Genomic DNA, 25,556 nt, shown 5'->3' on the forward strand with positions numbered 1-25,556 from the left:
ATCTCCACTGTAACCTGCCTGGGGTCAGTAATGCGAAGTAACATTAGATTAATGGTAGTTCCAATGTAACCTGTACTCTTACGAAGGAGCCAACCAGCTCCCAGCTCGTCCCAAGTACAGCATCTATGTGTTCAAAGTGGTAGGACACGCGCGTACTGCCCAGATGTTGTGTCACTTTGTATGTAAATTGAACACCAGCTGCATATTCAGTGGGTGCTGACAGAGACGTTTTAAGCCACAGGCAACGTGGGTTCTGGCCCAGGGCCCCAGCCTTTCAAGGGGCCCCCTGACAGAGCCAGCTCGGTTCTGCAGTGAATCTTGCCCTGATAACCTTGAATAATTTTTAAACAGATGGTTTTAAATACCGTTTTCCTTTCATATATTTTACTTTGTGTTTCGTGTGAGAATATTTGACAGACATTTTGCAAAAAAAGTGTTTATATTTGATGCAGCATCCATCCAAAAAGTTTCATGTCACAGAGATTATTTGCAGTAATATTAATGAGCTGCTGCTGTGTTAGACTATTGAAACTAAGCAACAGTATCTCAACTGGTATCACTAGGAAAGACGGATAAACATGTATGTACAATACATTACACGAAAAGAAAACGGGAGACTCTGAGTAGTTTTTTGAAATGTGCACATGGCATCATATAATTAAGATCAAAATTGAAAAGGAAAAGGTACAGTTGTAACAGCAATGTGGGCACGAAATTGCGTGAACAACCCGAATTGGACTTGGTGCTCAATTGTGTACTTGACACAAATAGTGGCGACGCAAGTGACAATGTGCAATCAGCGAAAAACGGCGCAAGGTGCAGATGTGAGCAAGTATATACAGTGAAGATTGAGGTTCAATTCAATGATTTACAATGTTTTTAGAAGAAAATGACAAGAATTTCAGTTGAACACAAAGAGGTGCGCCTTTATTTGTGCTGAGGATTTGACGACGTTTCGACCCTATAACTCAGGATCATCTTCAGGACCGGGTTGTCAGTTTAGGCGGTGCTGGAAGGACACGGTCCCATGTCCAAGTGTGGCGTCGAGAGCCAGGGTGTGAGAGAACGCTCTTCAGGAATTAACGGAGATCCTTAGTGCATCAAGTATCAAAACGATGTGTATATGCGGGCGCTGTGTCATGGGTGGACATCGGCGGATTAGGTTTGGAGGCTCCTCTGTGTCCCACGGAGTGGGAACCGCTGGGGGAAACCTCAATAGCGGAATTAATTCGGCAGGGGTGGGGGGGCGGCAGCGGCGCTGCAATCAATGCGATGCCGTCTCGTTCATGTGCATTGTAAATCATTGAATTGAACCTCAATCTTCACTGTATATACTTGCTCACATCTGCACCTTGCGCCGTTTTTCGCTGATTGCACATTGTCACTTGCGTCAAAAAACTACTCAGAGTCTCCCGTTTTCTTTTCGTGTAATGTATTGTACATACATGTTTATCCGTCTTTCCTAGTGATACCAGTTGAGATACTGTTGCTTAGTTTCACGTACCTACCCAAATCTCAACGTGGTTTATGGGTTATACTCCTGTTGTTAAATACAAGTGTTAGACTATTGAAACACACGTTGCTATCCCTTAATATTAGATGTAAACACATTTAGAATTTGCACCATTGTGCAGCACTGTCAGTCACCAGGTCAAAGAGTGCATGAAAGGGCTGAATTCGGATCATAAATTCAAAGCTGTTCTGGACAAGGGCCCCCAAAATACAATTGGCCCAGGGCCCCTCAAATCCTTAAGATGCCTCTTGGTGCTGTTCATTCCCTCTCCGCTGTAAGTCGTAGGTGGCAGGAAGTGAAAACAGCATGTATGGCACCTATCTAAAGATTTGAAAGTTTCTCTTCAGTTCACTGCAGTTACGCTAGCATGGCACGGAAGTGTATGTGTGTGCCAAGGGGGGGCCGCCCTGGCCCAGCGGCACTGGTGCAGTAACCGTAACTCTGCGCCTTCTGACCCATCACAAGGCATGACTACTGTTAATGGACAGTTACTGGACACTAGTTGGTGTAATGAGCACAGTACCAGTGGTGCTTGCTATTGGTCAGTTACATTGTGTCCTACCTGGTGGGTTGTGGTTTTGCTGGGTGAGGCTGGGGGGCTGGGGGCTGGACCAAGGGAGTTTACGTGCAGTATGCTTGCCTATTCGTTAGTGTTCCCCTGATATATGAGGATGGGATGAAAGTCCTGGGTAAGTTCATTTTGACTTCTTGTTGCACACCCTTGTAGCTCCTACTCTCCCTTTTCGAGGGTACCACCCTCTGCCTAAATAATCTCCTTACCCCAATGCCTTTAATGTTCAGGCTGCGCTGCTTCTCACTGTACAAAAAAACTGCTGCCTCTTTGGAGATGTGCTGTTTGCTCTACAGTGGCATGCCCACGTCTGCTACTTGATAGCAACAGATGGGAGCAAGAGCAACGTTTGAGCACAAAGTGAAATACTCTGGGTAAATTCAAAAGGATTTTTAGCACGTCAAATGTGTGAATTCTGTGTTCACTAATTTTTTGTGACGACTGCATAGATTGGCTTGTGTAAATTCTAACTAGGTGGCACAGTCAACTGAACGATGTACTGCAGTGTATGCATATGACTGGCTCCCTGGTGGTTGTGCATAACAGAGGGAAAAGGCTTGTAGTTATTTATTTATCATTTTATATAGCACCTACTCTTATACTAGAGAGCGTCAATGTGCTAGATATATTGTGCATCAACATGTGGGCACTTGCAAGTGAAAAGTAATGGGTTTGTTTTTTTTACATTGTGGTTCATACGGTGCCAATGTTATTTTTAAGCACTCCTAATGTTTATAAATAGTGAAACTGAGGGATAGGAACTTATTGAGGTTTGCCCAGGACACATTATTTTGCTCAAAGAGGAAAACGATGGAATTATAGCCAATTTCTCAGACTACCAAAGTCTGCTACCCTACTCTGAGCATGGCGATTGACCATAAGTACTGAAAAGCTAAATAAAACTAGGGGCTGCATATCTCTGGGTGACCGTCTTTTATATGACCTGTTGGCACTGACTCGCTAGGGCCTGAAGGGTGAAGACGTCCTCATCAAAGTCAGCCCTGCATGCGTGACGGGCATGTGCTCCATTCCAAGACATGTCAAGGCAGGGACATGAATCTATGAGGGATCCATGAGGGACACAGTCTACAAACAACCTCTCATGCACTGAAGATACGTATTGATGTATGGCACTGTTCCTGTCTTTCAGACTTTGGAGATACCAGGATGGTGCCTGAGGCCTTGCACAATACCTCCAAAGGCTGGTCCCCCAAAAGACCATGGAATGCTCTGGTAGACGATAGGGACCAGCATCCCAACCTTTTACATCCACCTCCCCTACAGCCAGTCGCCCAGCCCAAACCAACGCCTCACAGTCTACAGTTCTAGTGTGCTGGAGATGGTGCAGATTGGATCAATCCAGGCAGTTCTGCAGTTGATACCAAAAGCCCTTGAGGAAAAAACTTACAGTTATTCTGAACTGGATAAATGGGCCAGCTGACATGCTCCGCGAGATGATGGACTTTCACCTCCTGAATGTTAAGTGCAGATTGTGTCTTTGTTTATAAGTTCACTACAAAACCTGCTGCGTCAATATGGATCTTCTCTAAGATTGTATGAAGACATTTTGCAACACTCATGGACATGAAGTTTTATTGTAACGTAGGTGGATTCCACCACTAGGCTTCCCTAATACCTATCCATCCGAAGTAAGAGGTAGGAACATTATAACATTTGATGGTTACTACATTCACAGATTGTTCATCAATTTTCTTATTATATTCTACAATGGGTGATGTCATGGTCAGTCACTCACTGCAATAAATAATAAACATTCAGTTTGATAGTAAAATAAGTAATTAATTAAAAGAAGTTAGCACCACCCCATAGAATAGTATGTAGTTCGATAAGTAAATGTAAATGTAAAAAAGCATAGCCCAAAGAAATATATAAAGATGTGATTTTATTTTCTAAAAAGTAGTTGTCGTGGTAAGCACTAATTTTCCCTGGATCACTACAACTGAATTGTTTGATAGTTCATTGATTTCATTTTCATACTGTTTTCCACAAAAGACCATACCAACCAACTGTACTTGCTTTGTTACATTACAAGTTCAAAATTAAACTGTATATTATTGTACGAAGTTGTAATACCTTGTTTTCATTAAACATAGTATCTTGAGATGTGGTGTGAACATGTTTTACACGTTGCATACTTCTACTACCTATTATTAACCCTTCTGGTGGCAGGGGGTCTCATAAGGTTCTAGCTCACTGCATTCAGGTAAGATCACTTTAAATGTGTTCTTTTTTGTACCACATCAAGATTGGGTTAATTTGTGAGTGCAGCTCTCAGTACCACTGTCACCTGACTGTAATTACAAGTAATATCAACTTATGTTATGGTTTGATTTTCTCTTCTTCTCTGAATTTGGGTTTGTTGGTAGTTTAGTGAGATATCATACTCCTTGCATGTTATCAAGGATCCTGTCCACAAGTTTTCCAACAAGCTTCTGAAAAGCACACGGTCCCGTGAATATCACAGTTTCAGAAAATTCTCAACCTGCTTTTCGTGGTAGAGCTTGGGACATACATTGAGATACAGAATCCTGACATTAATGAATCATGTTTATCCCCCCTGATACGCCACTCCCGTATGTCAGAGAAAAGGCATTAGAGAAGTGTTATACTGAAACATATCATTATTTTATTTAAACAAGCTTTTATTACAAAAACTGTCATGCTAACATGCAAGTGACCTGCTATACTTGGCTGTAGTAAACTCCTTGCTCTTATCCTTATCTAATATCATTGGATATAGACCATGCCTGAGCTTTGTCCCAGTGCTCCTAAGGCTCTACCTCCATGCTTGGCCTCCTGCATTTTGGTTAGTGGATTGTATGTTCTTTGCCAGCCAGGGGTCTGCAGGTAACATAAGTGCTTACTGAAGAAGATCTTGTGTATGATGCACAACACTTTGATTTTAAGCCAAGCCTTCTTTTTCAGGAGTCAATTATGGTTGCATCTCATTGGCTCAAAACTAGGGTCTTGCACCTTTTGCAGCCCCTCTATGAGTGATTGAGAAGGCTGATAAACATTAGGTTGCAATTATGCAGCTAAATGGGTATTAGGATTCTAACCATGTGTAAGTTATGGTCCTAACTACAGTAGGATCTTGAGGAGCAAGAGAATGTGGAGGAACAAGGTGATATTTGAATCTGCGTATGCTCAGAGTACTTTTGGAATTGAAAGAAACCTGTGCAAACTGAGGTACCTTCTCTGTGACCTTGAAAGATTCTGCTGTCCCAATTCCAATGTGGTGCCTGTGAATGTGGAGGCATTATCTGATCATTTTAATATAGTTTATGGCTGTTTCCTGAAATGCTTTCTTTTCTTTCAGTCTTTCAAACACAGTTTGAAACTCATATGCCAGGGGCTGGCAAAGGATCACAAGTAACAATGCTGCATCATTGTTCTCATCCACAGTAATGATCAGATTTTAATTTCGCTGGCCAGCAAGATTTATGCTCCTCTTTTTGGATTGAAACATGACTGATTGTAGTGTAAAAGATAATATTGTTCCATGTGCTCATGGAAGACTCTGTTCTCTGTTTCTTTCTTTGATGCAAAAGGTTTGGAATTTGATGATAGTTGTTAAGATCCTCTGGATCCGCTGTGTTTTTTAGGAAAATACTGATGGCATCCTTTAGGGATTCCTGTGCCAGTCCCCTGGATGGATGCATTCACAAGATTTGTAATGTCAAGAAGTGGTGGGGATAAATCATTGATTCATTCTGCTGAGCAAGAGCTATATAAGGGAGAGGGTCCCAGGATATACAAACTATTTGTTATAAAAAAGAACTAACACAAGATCAATCGCAAAAAAATGCAAGAAGAATGCAAAGAAAACTTACCAAAGTGTTATTTAATCACACTTTGGGAAGGTACACATTTACTAATAAATACAGTAGACTTAGATCAAATAGTGCGGGGTGCCAAGGAAGGGAAAGAGGTGGATGGTGATTTGAGTGAGGAATGGGGGGTAAGTGACATATAAATTATAAACACGTCACAATTTAATTGCAAGGCAAAACATCCAGATCAAATTCATTGGAATGAATAGCAAAATTATTTACAAAAACCATGTACAAGCAAAAGCACAGTGTACATTACACTGTTGGCAGTACTGGCAATGAAGTATTGTCGACGTTTCGACCCCTGGACATAGGTAGGTAAGTCAGCTCCTTACTAACGGGGTCTTCTTCAGGACAGAGACAATGTGACAAGGGGAGTGGCACCTAAAAAACATATATATATAAATTAATGAAAAAATTCGAAATCCCAAACTGGATTGAATCAAGGGGACTCCAAATGGGACAAGTAACCATATTTACCCAAGACAAGGATGAACAAGTGATCGGTAACTTCTTGGCGTCAAATGACGCAAGGGCTGGAAAGCTCCGGAGAGGGGGTAGAGTGAGTGACACCTAAAAGGAAATTGTAAGGTGTCTGAGTGGAGATCCAGAGAGCACATATAGGATTCAAAAATTAATTCAAGGAAGAGAACTTACTTAATTGCCAGTCTTGAAAAAATCGGGGAATGCAATATCTCCCGAATCAGACGCCATGGTACATACTCAAAGGCGACAGTGGAATTAATCGCAGGAAAATCCAGTCTCTAAAGGTAAAAATAGAGTAGTAATAGAACTAAAGTCTTAAAAAACCCCAGCCTAAGGGGAGTACAGCTAAAAGAGCAAAGAAACCACGCCATGTCATCAAACGACATTGCTTTACAGAGTATGCTGTTGATCGGCCCCTAACGAAAAGGGGTTCAGCAGAAATGGAAAAAGTTAACATAAGGTATGTGGCCAGCAAGTTGAATGGGTAAAGTCGGGTAGGCTAAATCACAAACCCCACTGTGGGATGTTACACAGAGCCAGCGGAGGCCAGAAGGGATTAAAGCAATAAACAGAGTAAAACGGGAAATTAATTGATTTAAAAATAGCCCGAAATAGCGAGCAGCCGGACAGATGGAAACAGTCTCGGCAACTGAGCATACAGTAGCAGGGGAGTGGGGGCGGGGGTTTTTTGTCGTTTAACCCTTACCGTAGGACGCGGCAACACCGACTCGCCTCGTAATTCTTCGGAAGTCACAGAGAACTGCACCGTTTGTGCATGTAAATAGGCAGACGCTCCGCGTGACGCTAGACGCGGCGCAGACGCTAGATGCCTGCAGTCTAAGATGTATTAGAAGAAAGACAACGGGAGTTGCTTTCTCACGACAATTTCAGCTAAAGTCAAAATTATAGTAAACCAGGGGGGAGAAGGACACACAATTGCTGATTTGATGTTCATGTGCTTATCAATAATTAAATACAATTAACCCCTGAGGTGAACAGTGTCAAAGCGAAACATTGGGACATATACAGACTAACAAGTCTGGGTCTGATTAAAGAAAACATCGTATCAAAACATGCATTGGTAAACAACAAATACACAATCGATTGTTATGTCAGTAAATTAAACAGCAGTAACTGAACCTTGCAGGGAAGGGTACAAAGATAAACATAAAGTCTAACATAGTCAGAAAAGTAAACACCGTTAGACTAAGTGTATATAGAGACACATAGTGTATTTATGGCCCTCGAACAACGTCACAAATAGTAAAAAAGAAAGCCATGGTTCACCATAATAGACATTTGTTAGTAAATGAGGTAGTTGTCGAAAACCAAAAGATATATACAAAAATCAATCATGAGCAAAATACACAGGGATGTACAGTGAGCGAGTACAAAGACCTAAAGGGGAACCCTCTAAGAGGTCTAACCCAGCATCAGGGTGATTTGCAGAGGACTAAGAGGCCCAGGAACCCGGGGTACCTAGGTGTTAAGAATAGCCAGCTGAGCATTGCTAAGGTCCTGCTCATTCAGACCCGAGTTAATTGTACCAAAACGAATCATCCATTTGCACTCCCTGACCGTAAGTACAGAGGATATATCACCTCCCCTTGGCCCCAGTCTAGTTTTTTCTAATACAATCCACTGCATTTGTTCTGGGCGGTGTCCCACCTGTTTGTAGTGTTCGACTAGAGGTGCCCCAATGACCTGGCATCTAATTCTGCTTTGGTGCTGTAATATTCTCACTTTAACCTTCTGTTGTGTCTGGCCAATATACAGTTGGCCACACGGACAAAGGATCCCATAAATAACGTCAGTAGAGTTACAGTTGGTGTGGGAATCAAGTGTGACAACATGATGTTTGTATGCAAAAGTTTTAGCTTGAATCGTTGTTGGACAGGCCTTGCAGGATCCACATTTAAAATGGCCTGTAATAGGTGGCAGGTTCCACAGTGACTGTATCGTTGGTTCCACTGGGTCTTCAAGAAAAGAATGAACAACATGATCTTTAATACTCATTCCTTTTTTGAAAGAATGCATGGGTAACGATGGTTGATCAATTTCAGTGGACACAAGGCTCCAGTGTTTGTTTATTATCCTCTTCACTGCGTTGCTTCTAGTAGAGAAGGTAGTGACGCAAATCATTTTTTGATGGGCTGAGGCGGCAGGTTCTTTCGCCGTTAGTAAGGTTTCCCGTGGATTGAACCACGCCCTCTTCTGGGCCTTTTTCACCAGGCGCTTTGGGTATCCCCTTGAGATAAGTCTGATGCTAAGATCTTCAGATTCCATTAGGTAATCAGACTTCTTGGTGCAATTTCTACGGATTCGTAGGAATTGGCCCACCGGTAAGTTATCTCTTAAACCTCGGGGGTGGTGACTACTGTATCTTAGAAGTGAGTTCCGTTCAGTGGGTTTTCGGTACAAGGTCGTACAGAGCTTATCATCTTCACTGAAAATTTTTAGATCCAGGAATGGTATCACCAGGGGGTCCGACTGAATAGTGAACTGAATGTCCCGATCACACTGGTTCAGCCATTCATGAAATGCATTAAGTTGAGTTTTATCGCCATTCCAGATTAGCAATATATCGTCGATATATCTCTTCCATAGTTCTATTTTTCGAGAGAAGGGGTTGTTGTTATCGAAGATATGACGCTGTTCAAAATTGTCCATATACAATATCGCCAGATCTGGGGCAAATGCAGCTCCCATCGCTACTCCTTTCTTTTGGATGTAATAGTTTCCTTGAAAGTAGAAAAAATTCTTTTTCATTGCAATAGCAAGAAGTGCAATGATGAAATCCGTGGGTACCCTCATTGGTGCTGGTCTGGAATTCAAAACTTCTCTCATCACATTTAAAGCTGGTTCCTGAGGGATACTAGTATAAAGTGATACGATGTCACAGGTGACAAGTAATTGTTCCGAGGGGTTGAAAGATTTTTGGTCAATGATAGTAATTACTTGCATGGTATCACGTAGGTAGGTTGTTGTTTGTTCAGCCAGTGGTTTCAGAAAGAAATCAATATATTTACAGAGAGGTTCTAGTAGTGAACCACAACCGGACACAATGGGACGGCCGGGTGGGTGAAAGAGGTCCTTATGTATCTTAGGTAGGGTGTATATAGTGGGTAGGCGTGGATTCCTCTGATTGAGATAGTCAAATTCCAAATTGCTTAGAAAGCCAGAATCTAATGCCTCACTAGTGATGCGGTGTATTTCCTCCGCCAAATCCTTGGTGGGGTTAGACTTAAGTAAAGAATAGCTGACACCATCGTGAAGTTGTCTCATGATTTCAGACTTGTATGTCGTAGTGTCCTGAACAACTATTGCCCCACCCTTGTCGGCAGACTTAATGACAATGTCCTTATTGTTCTTGAGACTCAGAAGGGCCGCTTTCTCAACTTTGCTAGTATTGGGTATCGTATGCTTATAGGTTGACAGTAGGTTGTTGACATCACTTAGAACCATGCTCTCAAAAGCCAGAATTCTGTTACTCATTGTATGAGTGGGCGGTACGAACTTAGATGGAGAACGTAGTCCAGTGATAGATTTAGAGGGAGTATCATCGGAGTTCTTAAAGAAATATCTCAGACGGATCTTTCGAAAGAAACCATGGAGTTCGGTTTTCAGGTTGAAAGCATTGGGGTGGGCTGTAGGAACAAATGTCAGCCCTTTGGAAAGAACGGATTGCTCCTCTGTATTCAAAGAGTATGTGGAAATGTTGACTACTGGATTGATATTAGAATTCACCACCGATATACTTTGCGTCTCGTGGAGATCTCCCCGTGGTTCTCTGGTTGGAACCGGACCTGTTTGGGGATCGCCCCCCTGCCTCTGTCCCAGTTCGTGCTCCCTGGGTTCTGTTGGCCTCTCGATGGTCCTCTTGGCCAATTGCCTCGGCCCCGTGGTGGTCTCCATTGGCCTTCCCCTAAAAAAGGAAGATATCCTTGAGGGGGATACCAGTTATCCTTGTAGGTGTAGTCGTAGCCTTGGCCCGAAGCTTCCTGTTCGCTATCCGAGCTCACAGATGAGTTAGAGAAAGTGGTGTAGTTCCTTCTTCCCCTGAAGGCTCCTCTACCTCGCCCAATGAAGCGACCTGAATTATCTTGTTTATAATAATCCTCGTTGAGGTAAGGATAAGTGATCTTTTTGTCGTAAAATCTGATATCCTTGGAAAGTTTATCCAACTTTTTGTTCTGAGTTGTAGTCTCAAAGTCTTTTAAGGATTTGTCAAGATTTTCCAGGGCACTTTTTGCATTGATCAAAGTGGCATCACCCGCTATTTCCTGTTTTAGGGCAGCGATCTCTCTGGACAACACTTGAACCTGTTCTGCCGCTGTTTCCACCCCTAGTACCATCCAATGTCGTGAGGCATTATTGGCTATAAAACTAAAACCTTCTTTAAATTTGGGGATATCAACAAAGATTGCAGGTTCAATTTTAATCTGCAAACCAACAGGTATTATGTTAGCCTGTAGGTATTTTGTAAGTAAGTGACCGTGAAGTTTAGTACGAATTAACTTCTTTTCTAAACGTTCAAGTTTCGCAATTTTATCATTAAGTGTAAAGTCAATGTTGGGAGTGTCTGAAGAAAGGAATAGATTCCTCGGATCTTGTAGCAGCTGGTTGATGTACTCCTCGGTATAGGAAAGGGTCTCACTCTCCACCATTTTAAGAAAGGGGAAGAGTCACATAAAATACCTCGCAGGTATGCACCTGCCCATGAGTACGTTATTACAAAGGGTAAACCCACAAATCACTGGGACCTGGGTAATAGAGCAGTATAAGGGAGAGGGTCCCAGGATATACAAACTATTTGTTATAAAAAAGAACTAACACAAGATCAATCGCAAAAAAATGCAAGAAGAATGCAAAGAAAACTTACCAAAGTGTTATTTAATCACACTTTGGGAAGGTACACATTTACTAATAAATACAGTAGACTTAGATCAAATAGTGCGGGGTGCCAAGGAAGGGAAAGAGGTGGATGGTGATTTGAGTGAGGAATGGGGGGTAAGTGACATATAAATTATAAACACGTCACAATTTAATTGCAAGGCAAAACAATTTCAAGCCAAAACATCCAGATCAAATTCATTGGAATGAATAGCAAAATTATTTACAAAAACCATGTACAAGCAAAAGCACAGTGTACATTACACTGTTGGCAGTACTGGCAATGAAGTATTGTCGACGTTTCGACCCCTGGACATAGGTAGGTAAGTCAGCTCCTTACTAACGGGGTCTTCTTCAGGACAGAGACAATGTGACAAGGGGAGTGGCACCTAAAAAACATATATATATAAATTAATGAAAAAATTCGAAATCCCAAACTGGATTGAATCAAGGGGACTCCAAATGGGACAAGTAACCATATTTACCCAAGACAAGGATGAACAAGTGATCGGTAACTTCTTGGCGTCAAATGACGCAAGGGCTGGAAAGCTCCGGAGAGGGGGTAGAGTGAGTGACACCTAAAAGGAAATTGTAAGGTGTCTGAGTGGAGATCCAGAGAGCACATATAGGATTCAAAAATTAATTCAAGGAAGAGAACTTACTTAATTGCCAGTCTTGAAAAAATCGGGGAATGCAATATCTCCCGAATCAGACGCCATGGTACATACTCAAAGGCGACAGTGGAATTAATCGCAGGAAAATCCAGTCTCTAAAGGTAAAAATAGAGTAGTAATAGAACTAAAGTCTTAAAAAACCCCAGCCTAAGGGGAGTACAGCTAAAAGAGCAAAGAAACCACGCCATGTCATCAAACGACATTGCTTTACAGAGTATGCTGTTGATCGGCCCCTAACGAAAAGGGGTTCAGCAGAAATGGAAAAAGTTAACATAAGGTATGTGGCCAGCAAGTTGAATGGGTAAAGTCGGGTAGGCTAAATCACAAACCCCACTGTGGGATGTTACACAGAGCCAGCGGAGGCCAGAAGGGATTAAAGCAATAAACAGAGTAAAACGGGAAATTAATTGATTTAAAAATAGCCCGAAATAGCGAGCAGCCGGACAGATGGAAACAGTCTCGGCAACTGAGCATACAGTAGCAGGGGAGTGGGGGCGGGGGTTTTTTGTCGTTTAACCCTTACCGTAGGACGCGGCAACACCGACTCGCCTCGTAATTCTTCGGAAGTCACAGAGAACTGCACCGTTTGTGCATGTAAATAGGCAGACGCTCCGCGTGACGCTAGACGCGGCGCAGACGCTAGATGCCTGCAGTCTAAGATGTATTAGAAGAAAGACAACGGGAGTTGCTTTCTCACGACAATTTCAGCTAAAGTCAAAATTATAGTAAACCAGGGGGGAGAAGGACACACAATTGCTGATTTGATGTTCATGTGCTTATCAATAATTAAATACAATTAACCCCTGAGGTGAACAGTGTCAAAGCGAAACATTGGGACATATACAGACTAACAAGTCTGGGTCTGATTAAAGAAAACATCGTATCAAAACATGCATTGGTAAACAACAAATACACAATCGATTGTTATGTCAGTAAATTAAACAGCAGTAACTGAACCTTGCAGGGAAGGGTACAAAGATAAACATAAAGTCTAACATAGTCAGAAAAGTAAACACCGTTAGACTAAGTGTATATAGAGACACATAGTGTATTTATGGCCCTCGAACAACGTCACAAATAGTAAAAAAGAAAGCCATGGTTCACCATAATAGACATTTGTTAGTAAATGAGGTAGTTGTCGAAAACCAAAAGATATATACAAAAATCAATCATGAGCAAAATACACAGGGATGTACAGTGAGCGAGTACAAAGACCTAAAGGGGAACCCTCTAAGAGGTCTAACCCAGCATCAGGGTGATTTGCAGAGGACTAAGAGGCCCAGGAACCCGGGGTACCTAGGTGTTAAGAATAGCCAGCTGAGCATTGCTAAGGTCCTGCTCATTCAGACCCGAGTTAATTGTACCAAAACGAATCATCCATTTGCACTCCCTGACCGTAAGTACAGAGGATATATCACCTCCCCTTGGCCCCAGTCTAGTTTTTTCTAATACAATCCACTGCATTTGTTCTGGGCGGTGTCCCACCTGTTTGTAGTGTTCGACTAGAGGTGCCCCAATGACCTGGCATCTAATTCTGCTTTGGTGCTGTAATATTCTCACTTTAACCTTCTGTTGTGTCTGGCCAATATACAGTTGGCCACACGGACAAAGGATCCCATAAATAACGTCAGTAGAGTTACAGTTGGTGTGGGAATCAAGAGCTAAGCAGTTAGTCTCATCACCTCTTCCTCATCCACATGTTTTTGGATTATGTACTGTGAGATAATTGGAGTTGAAGTGGATATTTTATGGTTATTTGTCTCTATTTAATATTATTTGTAAATCAAAATGTTTTTGAGTCACATATTGAATATTTTATCAGTACTTCTGGGGTAGGCAGTTGTGGAAGGTACTGAAAATTGTACTCAACAGTGTGTTATTGAACTGGTAGGGTGCACGCAGTTCTGAAGGATGGGAATTTAACCACAGTGTTGTGCAGCGTGAGCCTTTTCCCTAACCTGGTTTACCTAGCGGTAACAGTTTGTATATATTTCATGGGTACTCTTTTTTTTTTCTCTGTCAATAGTTACTTGTTAGTACATTGACTTCCTTGGTATTGATTACTGTTTAATATTCACTTTTCTAATGCGATGAAGGGCATGAGTGCTAAGGGTGTAAAAATATCAAAACCCCAAAGACATCTCTGAAATCGGACCTTACCTGAGAAGTGACTCTTGTCAACCATGCCAATTTAAGCAAGAGTCTTACAGAGATGTGGAGGTCTGTCACGCAAATTTGTTTGGTTCATCCTTGAAGCAATGTCAGTTACTCTGGCACAATTACACATGGCTAATGTCATCAATGCCAAGACACTTCTTTTCTGACCATATTGGTCATGCGCATGAGTGGGAAAGTAGTTTCCCGACCTTCATACTTGCTCAAGTGAAGTTAACTGAATGTGCAAACTCCAGACTCGCAAATACTCTCTGTTTCTCTGGCTGCCTATAAAAAACAGTTGGCAGTTCTATCCTTCTTAACAATTGCGCTCTACACTGATGAAGCTGATGAATCCTTGTCCAGTTCTTGTGGTTCTGCTGGCCCTTTATTATCTTACTCTCAGCAGCTTTTGCTTCCTTACAGCTGTTTTCCTATGCTTTGTTCCTTTGGCAAGCTATGAATACCTGTGTCAGGGCTGTTACTCACATCTGTCTATTTGTCTTGGCACAAAGTCTCCCTGGAGGTACTCTCTCTCAAATCATCTCTATATATCTAACCTTAGGAGACCTCCAACTAAGAAAATGTGATACAGTCATGGCCCTAGACGGCAGCGGGTCCATTCTCAATGTGAGGCAACCTCCTTTGTGTAGCATTTTAAAATCTGCCAAGTTTGCACTTAGCAAAACTAGCAAATTGATATAAAAAGTGCCGCTCCTGCACCAGAGTCGATGAAACCTTGCATCGCTTTGCTTTTTTCTGTCCCACCTATGCACATCCTTGTAAAAAATGGCTTATACCTAATTGTAAGTTCTTTGGATTCACCCAATTCATCCCTGCTTTACGCATACTACGCACTGATACAAGAGAATTGATTGTTATTGCGGTGATGTAATTTCTACAGGCTGCTTGGCCTATTTGCAACCGCACTTCCCATAGTAATCAGTGATACCTTCTTAGCAATCGTCGTTAATCGGCACAACCCTTATATAGCTTTGTCATGTTTCTTTGCACTTTACCTCACTCTTAATGGATCGTTGCCGCTGTTTTTATCTATTTTAATGTGATTTTATTAATTGAAGGATTTTGCGGATTTCGCTTCTTAATGTGCTTAATAAGCCTGAAGATTTTTTTTTTAAATGTAATCTAGCCGCCATAAGTTATTATTTTAACTTTCTTTTAATTAGCAATGGCAGTGGCATTATGTATGCTATGGTTGACTCGAAGGATTCTGTGGACTTTTTATGCTAGTATCTTTAATGAGCCTGAGTGTGTACTAGTTGTTTTAAGTTAGGGCATTAACTGTTTTTCATCTGCCACTATATATACTGATGGCGCTATAAATTTAATCTAACTGTTACAGTGGTGCTTTTTATGACTGTTTATATTGTGTTTTTTATGGATTTACTAGTCTGAAATAAACAAAATGTAAAAACACCCAAAAATAATAAACTGGTTCCTCTTATATAATTATGTTCTACTCACCCATACAACATGATCTACGATGAGAAACCAAATATACATTTCAATACACCAACTAAGACTGTGCCCACTAATGCATCCTCAGTGTCTACTCCTTGTGTGTATTAATATCCTCAAGGAAGACTGGCATATGTGTTTGCTTTTCCACATATGATCTGGCATATGGTAAGCCATATGAAGTCTTACCTTGAGTCGAAGGCCGGAATCAGTTGTAGGTGATTGCATTTGGACGCATACATCGTAAGCGGCTGGAAGTACTGCAGCCCCTCGCCACCTTGTGCCAGTGAACCTTGCCATTTTGTATTATGTCACTGCATCCAATTGGAAAAAAAAATGCTAGAGTTGAACACAGTTTATAAAATAATTTGCCTGTTTAGCTGCAACACCATGTAATTACAAGCATGGCAAAGGTTGAGCTATTACTTTTGGCAACAGTGCCAGGCAGGCCTTTTATTCCACCAGGCACTTACACCTATTTGTAGGCTCTTTGGATTCACCCAATTCATCCCTGCTTTACGTATGCTACGCACTGAAATGAGAGAATTGATTGTTAATGCGGTGACAACATTTCTACATGCTCCTTGGCCTATTTGCAACCTCACTACCCGTAGTAAGCAGAGATACCTTCTTAGCAGTCATTGTTAATCGACACGACCCTTGTATAGCTTTGTCGTGTCTCTTTGCACTTTACCTCACTCTTAATGGATCGTTGCTGCTGTTTTTATCTATTTTAATGTGATTTTATGAATTGAAGGACTTTGCACATTTCGCTTTGCACATTAGTCTGAAGATTTTTTTTAATGTAATCTAGTTGCCTTAAGTTATTATGTTATCTTTCCTTTAATTAGCAATGACAGTGATATTATGTATGCCATGGTTGACTTGAAGGATTCTGTGAACTTTTTATGCTGGTATATTTAAGGAGCCTCAGTGTAGACTAGTTGTTTTAAGTTAGGGCAGTAACTATTTTTTATCTGCCACTATGTATGTGACTGATGGCACTATATATTTTCTCTAAATGTTACAGTGGTGCTTTTTATGACTGTTTATATTGTGTTTTTATGGATTGACTAGTCTGAAATAAACAAAGTAAACAGAAAAAAGTTTTAAAAAAACAAAAATTATAAACTGGTACCTCTTATATAATTTTGTTCTACTCACCCATACAACATGATCTACGATGAGAAACCATATTAACATTTCTGTACACCGACTAAGACTGTGCCCACTAATGGATCCTCAGTGTCTGCTCCTTGTGTGTATTAATATCTCAAAGAAGTTCCATGAAAGATGGCATATGTGTTTGCTTTTCCACATATGATCTGGCATATGGTAATCCATATGAAGTCTTAGCTTCTGTTGAAAGGCCGTAATCAGTTGTAGGTGATTGTATTTGGACAGCTACATCGTAAGCGGCTGGAAGTACTGCAGCCCCTCACAACCTTGTGGCAGTGAACTGTGTCATTCTGTATTACGCCACTGCGTCCAATTTGAATAAATGATGCTAGAGTTGAACACAATTTGTAAAATGATATGCTTGTTTGGCTACAGCGCCATGGTATTACAAGCATGGCAAAGCCAATAGGTCTTGACTTCTAAAGGTTGAGCTATTACTTTTGGCAACAGGGCCAGGCAGGCCTTTTATTCCACTAGGCATTAGCCCGGTGTGCAGGAGCCTTTGCAGGCTGGTTTTGAAAGCCCAGGACCACTTCTGTGGTGACTCTGTCAGGGAGGGCCAGAAGGTAGAGAGAAAGTGATCAAGGAGGGAGAAGAGAGAGCGGGGAGATAAGAATAAGGATAGAATGTTTTGCTGGTCAGAGAGAGATAGCACAAGGAGAGGAAAGAAGCGGGTCTGTTGTGAGCATGTTTGCCAGAGCTGCTTTTGGTTCCCAGCTCTGGCCCTCTTTGGCAATGCTTTTTGAATCCAGCGAAGTGTTAAAAAGAGAAGTGAGTGCTGACACCACTTTACAGCTGACAGGCCCTTGTAAAATAAACAAATAAATAACATTTCAAAAATATAATATGAGGAGCTGGATGGGGCACGGAGGGAAAGGAATGAAAACTGGGGACGGGTGGAGGATACAGAGAATAAAGCAAGAGGAAGAGCAAGAAAACAGATGCACTGCGATGGAGAACTAAATATACACATTCAAAAAGAGTCTGTGTAAGTATATAGTGGGAAGATGCAACTTAGTGCATTGGAATACTTTGAAGCAGAATGCTCCTGGGTGGAACACTCCAAATAATATAGAGGCAAGCCAATCAAAGCAGATAACTGAGACAGACAACAATACTACCCTATCATGAGCAAGGCACTGACCCAAAGCCCTCTCTAAGAGCCTGGTTTAGAGTTTGGCAGAGAGAGTACTCCATCTCAATGACAACGGCGTACCCTCTCTGCCAAACAGACGTTTCGCCACCTCACTTAGGTATCGGGTGGAACTTAAGTATGTCAGGGATGGAGGCTACTCTGTGTCCACCTCTGACATACTTCTCCGATGCCACAACAAAGTAAGACCTGTTGGAGTTTTGGCAGATTGTCCACCCACCTTATTTACCAGTTTTTCCTTCACTCAAAACTATCTAAAACGTGAAAGTAAGTGAAACTAAAAACACTTTAATGACCCCTCTCGCCATGGGAGAAAGCTCCCACGGCGAGGGGGTCCTTGCGACTATTTTTACTTAAAAAAAATAAAATCCGGCTATTGGATTTTGTTTTTGAAAATTAAAAAAAAATATGGAAAGTGTGCCGGGCAGCACCTTCATGTAGATGGAGTGGCCCGGCACACTTTCAATGCATTGACAGGGCCGTTGTGATGGCGGACCCCCCAATGTAAGAGAGGTCAGCTGAGGCTGCAGACATCGCTAAATTTGGATTTCTGTTACTCCATCGCTTTGACAGAGTAAAAGCCATAGTCTCATCTGTTAATCAGCCCCTAACTCTGTTTAGAGCTATGTAACTTTACTCAACATACATACATTTTTTACTCTGACATTACATCTGAGTCACAAATGTCAGCGGTAATCAAGCCAGCAATTTACCCACTTTTAAATCTATATGAATGTGGTCCTATCTTAACTTTTGTCTACCGCATTCTATTGATTAATGTATTCAGCTTTTATTTCAAGGCAGTCTATTTCATTTTAAGTTATTGCCTGATGTCGAATATCAAAATGTCCAAAGTACAGCTGCATGCAGTGCATTCATTTGAATACATCACTATAGGTCCAGAGAGTCGACCCGGCTGACCTATAATGGCTAAAAAAGAGACATGTAAACAAAAAGAGTGGTTTTGTTGCCTGGAACTCTGCCCTGGACTTGCGTCTACACTATCTGTCTAATTGTTTTCAGATTCAACAGCCAAAGATATCACTCCCTGCAGCAGATCCCAAAATATTTATTTCTGAGGGGAGACCGACTAAGTTAGGTTGTAAAACGTAACACATTTCTCGATTATTAACTTGCACAAATTGATGCCCTTGCCTCTCGCAATAGTTTTAAATATATATTAAAAAGGCACTTCAGTCCATTCTCATTAACTATATTACGTTATTGCTGATTATTGCATTTAAGATACATAGTGGATAGTGCCTCTTACCTTATATATGTTTTATGTGTAAATTATATGTATATGTGTTGTAGTATTTGCCATTACCTTGAAGCTACACTGTTCACCCTGTTTTTTGGAACATTCTAGATAAAATACATACAAAGAATGCCCAAAAAATCCTACTTGTCCTTTACAGACTTGGATACCCCACTTCTAAATTTGTTGACAATGTAATCAATAGTAGCAGATTTTGGTAAGTAATTATCAATGTTACTAAAGGTAACCCATAATTTATCACCTGTTTTTTACAGAAGCCCGAGGACAAAAATGCATCATCCGTGCTTGCTCAACAGATCTATTTGTCACAAGCATGTGGTCAGTCAAAAATGTCAAAGGAGGCCATTGACAGCATCCTGGAAAAAGTTAATGCGCCTAAACGAAAACCATGGAACATACTACCAGACGACCGCCCGAAACCGAAGCCCAAAGGTAACACATACATGTTGACTTTTAATTTTTTGTACCCAAGGATGTCAATTAAGAGCACCTGGGACACAAATTGCTTCCTCTATGCTTTGTCCTGCAAGCCCCTGCAGGCTTCTTTGCAATACTTTTTACTTAACTCACACTGACGGTTGATCTTTTTAATGGTTGGCCTGTTTTTAGCTATGATGATTTGAAGAGCTGGTTATTTGTGCTTGTCATTGATTAATATCTATGAATGAGATGCAAACTCAAGTATTTTGCTTGTTATGGACATTATTTTGTTAACAGATTTATATCCATATGTCCCCATCATCCTTAGGTCTCGCCTATAGACAACTCTGTTGTTGAAAGACCTATTGTGTACAATGTCGATGCTTTGGGTTATTTTATGGCTTATGAGAGTTTGGCTTTTTTGTCAACCTTATTTGCTTGCTTCCTATTTATTGGCTTTCCTTCCTCTTCTTGTGTTTGTCCCTTCACTGGAGGGACAAACTACTGCTTACATTCAAGGAACTACTTTTTACTTTTCCATTCAACATTCCATGGGAGTGCTCGTGTTTTTCTGCTCTCTCACATGTGTGCTGCTCCCATCTCACATCTCTGTGTTCTCTGTGTTGCACACTCAGCTCATCAGTGGCTTCCCCACACACCGCCCCTCTCCTATCCTGTTCAGCTGTCTTCAGCTTATCTTCATTTGTAACACCCTTGATCTAATGTGCTTCTCCCCTGCTGCTCCTTGTTGCTCTATTGACATTCTGTTGCTTCTACACCCCTCTTTCCCCAAAGGCTCAGCTGCTGCAATTTGCCACCAGGTCGTTTGTTTCTCAACTTGCCTATGCACTTTCATAAACTTTTTATATTTTAATTTGCTGATCCTGGATGGATGTCTGCCATCTTTGAATTGTAAATTAAAAGCCCAAAAAATGGTTTGTCTAGTGTCAGCGCAAACGTGCACATGCGTGGTGACACATGCATGCATACGTCATCATGATAGGATGGCCAATGTAACGTTTGTTTTTGCAGATGGGTGTTCATCATTGGCAATACAAACCAAGAAAGGGGAGACAGAGGTCAGGAAATAGAGGACTCTGCCTTCTTTGTTTAGTTTATCCAACAAATAGAGTCCGTCTGCGCTGTTTGGACTATCTTTCCACTCTACTCTATAAAACAAAAGGTTTTCTTAAAATAACCTACACCCACCAAGATTTCCCTTGGTGGCATGCTTCATCATCAGGTTCTTCCCGTCCCGCTGCAGAACGGGCCGTGCTGCGACCAACAAAGACGTGGGAGCACTTTTAGTCAAATACTATGAAGAGTTGGGTGGTGTAAGAGTGGGTGGGTCTTATCTACAGTTAAAAATACCTGGCTAAGTAGGAACCAAATTTATATATGGACCTCTTGCTGGTATGGTTAAATTTGAAGATCGCCATAACATCTTGATTGCGCTGAAGCAGGAGACCGAGACTGCTTTCACTTGGCCTTTCAAAGTGAGTTGGCTGCCGATTACTATTATCCTGTTCCTTGCATGGGTTGCCAGTAGGGGTGTGGGTCCAGGTTTCGCAGGCCACGAGGTGGAGTCCCACAGTGAGGTGTCTTTGCAGAAGATTACTCCTTCCAACTTGTCCTTATTTAGCTTTAGGCAGATGGTTTTCATTCATCTGGTGACTTTGGTCATGCAGCAGGAAAAATTGGTCCAGGTGTTTAGTGTCTATCAGAGCGGGAGAATAGGAGCTGGGCGTCAGCATAGGACATGATGTTGATTCTGTGGGCAGAGATGTTAGTGGTGAGTGAAGTCATGTAACAGTTGAACAGAGTGGGCTTGAGTGAAGATCCTTGTTGAACTACCAGATGACATTGACTGCCTCCGAGATGAAGGGGCCAGGCTGACCAACAGGGTGCGGCCTGTCAGGAAGGAGAAAATCCAGTAAAGTGGTGTACCTTGGTCGCCTGCTTCGTGCAGTTGTTGGATAACAATAGGTTGGAGACAGTGTCAAAGGCCCCGTAAAAATCCAATAGGATGACGGCCTCTGTGTCACCGCTGTCTATGATCATCTGTATGTCGTTCATGGCAGGGATGAGGGTGGTCTCTGTTCGGGCCTGAATCACGACTGAGTGGTGTCAAGGATGTGGTTGTCAGTAAGGGGGGTTTCTAGGCATTTGTTTAAAATCCTTTCTATGACTTTTGATGGGTAAGGTAGCAGGAAGATAGCCCAGTAATTAGCTAGGGTCTTCGGGTCACCTGAAGGTGTCTTGAAAAGCAGGAGTACTGTGGCATGTTCACAGCATCTGGGTAGGTGGCTGTGATGATTGGGTTGGTCAGGATAGGGGTAGTGGCTCTGACTTGCTGATGGTAGAATCTGAAGGGGGATTTGTAGGTACACTTCAAAGTATCATTCTGGCTTTGCCTACTTTTATGTTCAAGTTGCTTGCAGTTTTGTTCAGTGAGCCTGAGCTCTTCTGTGTACCAGCATGCTTGTGGGCTGGTGTTAGTGACTTTGTTGGCTTTGAGGAGAACCTGGGTCTCTGAGCAGGCAGTGATCCAAGCGCTGAAGTAGGGGATGGATTCGGGGAGGTTGTTGTGTCGATGTTGTGCTTGTGGTGTGGGAGTTCGGAAGACCAGGATGTTTCTGAGATCTTGTTCTAGTTCTGTCATAAAAATTTGGTGATGGCATTTCTGTGGTGGTGTGAGATCAGTTTGCTGAAGTTGAGGAGGGTGTTATTGGACCAGGTGATCGACGTGGCTTTGTCTACTGTGATATTGCAAAAGTTGGTGAAGAAGGAGGCCAGTAGGTGTCCGGTGGCATGTGCGGGGCATTTCACTCGCTGGGTGTGTCAGAAGTGGGACAGGTCCTCGAGGAGGATGGTTGTGTTTGGATCGGTGAGGTTCTCCAGGCAGTACTTACGATTGCCAAAGGGGATGAAGGAGCTGGAGTAGAGGATCAGGAGGCGACAAAGTCCGCGATAATGGTTCCGAAGTTGGTGTGTGGTCTGGAAGGGTGGTAGACGAGGGTGTGGCTCGGGTTGTAGTTGGATGTGATGAGGAGTTTGAAGGTCAAGTGTTCCATGTTGCTTGTGATGCTTTCCAAAGTGGTAGAGCAGGGAAGGGATTCTTTGAAGATGATAGTGATTCTGCCTCCGGGTCTGTTTTTCCGGTCCTGTCTTGCATTGTTGTAACCGGGGGTGACGGGAGCTGATGAGGAAGTCCAGCAGGTTTTGGTCAGGAAGAGCAGGTACAGTGAACGGTCATGCAGCTTTCCCATATTTCAGTTGCATGTTTAGTGAGAGACAGAGTGTTGAAGAGTATGCGCTACAGGGAGTGGTGTGATGTAGTGAGGGTTTGGTGTGTGTGGTCATGTGTGTTGGGTGTGTGAGGTGTGTTGGGGTAGTGAGGTGGATGCGTGAGAGTGCATGTGAAATGGCAGGTGGCACAGGAGAATGTACCTTCAGTTTTGGGCGGGGAGGCACGACAGCAGTGGAGTAGCGAAGGCGTAGAGATGGGTGAGAAGAGAACCAGGAGTCCTGGCACTGAACCTTCAACTAGGACAGACAGGCTTTCTTTTGGCATGCCAGCTGTGTGCCCACTGCATGCAGCCTCCATGAAGTGAAGACAGTTTTGGAAACCAGTAATGTTACTTCCTGTCTCACAACATTGTAGATAGCAGAACTTGAAAATGTTCTTTCATGCTTAAAATGGCTTTTTTTTCAACTGCCCCCTTGACACATCCTGAAAACGACTGCTTAAGTGACTATTCCTTTTTCAACTCTGGTACCGCCAGGAGATTTCTGCATGATTGCTCTTCCATTGGAGGATGTGTTGTCAACTTTGTGGAAATGTACCCCTTTAGGGGTACCAGTGTACCCCTAAAGGGGTACATTTCCACAAAGTTGACAACACATCCTTTTGTCCACAGGTTCAAAGACCAACAAAATAGAGATCAGCACTGGAGTTGGGAATAAATAACAAGTTATTAATCACTCATGAGTGGGACCACATCCACACAACACTCTCAAGTGCTGCCTGAGGTAGTACACTGAAATCACAGAACACAGGGCTTTTATACAGGTTTTCTGCAGTGCAAGCATGTGAAGAAAAATAGGAAGAACACGTTTTTTAGAAATAGTTTTCAGCAAACAAGGGCAGATGAATAACCACTTAGGCAGCAAAGTGGGAGGGGGAGCAGGAGTGCTTATGGCAGCAGTAAATGGTTGACAGTTAACATCTGAGATCAGGTGCTCTGGCAGCTACAAACTCTCAGCACATGCATTGCTTTTAGCTGAGTCAGGAAATCAACTAAAATAGATAGCGCAGGCAGAGTGAAAAGACGAAAGAATTACGAAGGAAACTTAAATGGACACCACAGCCAAAATGGCTGTCGCTTATGCCAAGTAAAATGTTACCCGTTTTCCACAACTTGAGATAGTCAATTTTTGTGCAAGCTATCTAGGGGGTTTCCAGACATACAGCTTATAGTGTGATGGAGGGGTAAAAGGTTTCTTACAGTGTAGGAGTCATATTTGCAGTTGAGCAGCCTAAACCTTAGATTTGTACTTGAAGGAGAATGTTTTTCCCCCAATATGATGTCGCAAGATTTGGCTGATTACTTGACTGTAGGGTTATAGTTTAGTGGTCAGCCAAGTATGGATTGGGTTTGAGGATTCAGGTGGTGATAATAGGAGAACTCGGTTTTAAGTGGTGGTCTAAGATTCAGCTTTGAATGTTGCCATGAACTTTGGCCAATAATTCTACACCATCTGGTGATAGGACTTTCCTTCAAATATAGTTGTGTGTCACTGGTGTAGCATCCTGCGACATTTTATGGTGGTACCCTTCTGGCTCCTAACGGACTCCATAGAGCTATGACATAGGTATCAGAGCACGTTGCATGAAACCTTGGTTTAGAAGGTTGAGTTCGCAATTACACGCAGCAGAATAAAGACATGTAATACTAAGCTCTGTGTGTGGCGTGTTCATTAGCGGGTACCCAGGCTACAACCGGCAATCAAGTTATGCTAGATGTTAGTAAGCCTAACACAGGAAGCTTAAGGCTCCATGCAGGGGTTGAATGGAGTAGGAGAGAGGGTGAAACCTTGGAGCACTGCCAGTTGGATCAGGACAGGGTTGTAGAACTAATTAATCCTTCTTATGAGTTTGCACCGATTGTTCAGAGCAGTGGTGCACCAGGGGAGGACTGTGCCATGGATTCCCTCTTTATTTTGAGACTTTTTATGAGCATGGTATAGTAAAGCGTGTCAAAAGCTGCTCACAAGCCAAGAAGGATGAGGAGGTAGGAGTCCCCGTTCCGTTGTCTGAGATGTGAAAAGCATCATCAACAATTTTTATAGAAGCAATTTCTGTGCTACAGTTTGATCTGAAGCCTGACTGAGTTCACCCATGAGGTAATTTGCTCAAACTGTTCTAAGTTTGGTCTCCACACAGCTCTCTAGAGCCAGGGAGCAGGGAGTTGAGACCAGGCAAACATTGTTCAGGTCCTGGGGTCATTCTTTACTTTTGTTTTAGTGAAATCAAGACCTAATCTATTTATAAACAATCTGGGACAGTTAATTAGACTAAGTATGTGCTAATCGAATCAGAAAGGCTAACTTACTTGAGAAGCATTCTGGAGTTTGTCTTAAGGAAATGTGGTGAGTGTAATTGTTATTTATACTTTTGTTGGGTATACATCTCTGAAGGAGATCCAAGTTAATCGTTTTAGTTAAATGGTTTTACATTGCTGGAACTTCTGGCGATGAGGAAGGGTAGTTCAACCTTCTTCTCTTTTTCAGCAAAGAAAGTGAAGAAATCACACTTTTCTTTGCAAAAGGTGGATGATACATCTGGTTTTGGAAGTGTGCATTCTTTACCTATCTTGAAATGCTTTTTTAGGCCTTTAT

At 42.2% G+C, this 25,556-nt stretch overlaps 1 protein-coding gene across 4 annotated transcripts in view; it reads left to right on the top strand.

Moving 5' to 3' along the window:
- Positions 1-25,556, top strand: part of LOC146863860 (uncharacterized) — a 661,357-nt gene that overhangs the window by 59,447 nt on the left and 576,354 nt on the right. For 3 of the 4 annotated variants that reach the window (XR_014969566.1, XM_085628573.1, XM_085628574.1), the window contains exon 2: positions 19,490-19,667. Coding sequence is in view for 3 of the 4 variants with exons in the window: in XM_085628573.1 (XP_085484699.1) it covers positions 19,490-19,667 (178 nt within the window). In the remaining variant the exon portion in view is untranslated. Of the gene's footprint in view, positions 1-3,234; positions 3,741-19,489; positions 19,668-25,556 lie in introns of all 4 variants that reach the window. The other variant, XM_085628584.1, reaches the window with a different exon arrangement.

This window comes from Triturus cristatus, chromosome 2_1 (genome assembly GCF_964204655.1).
Source record: "Triturus cristatus chromosome 2_1, aTriCri1.1, whole genome shotgun sequence".
In the NCBI taxonomy this organism is placed as follows: domain Eukaryota; kingdom Metazoa; phylum Chordata; class Amphibia; order Caudata; family Salamandridae; genus Triturus; species Triturus cristatus.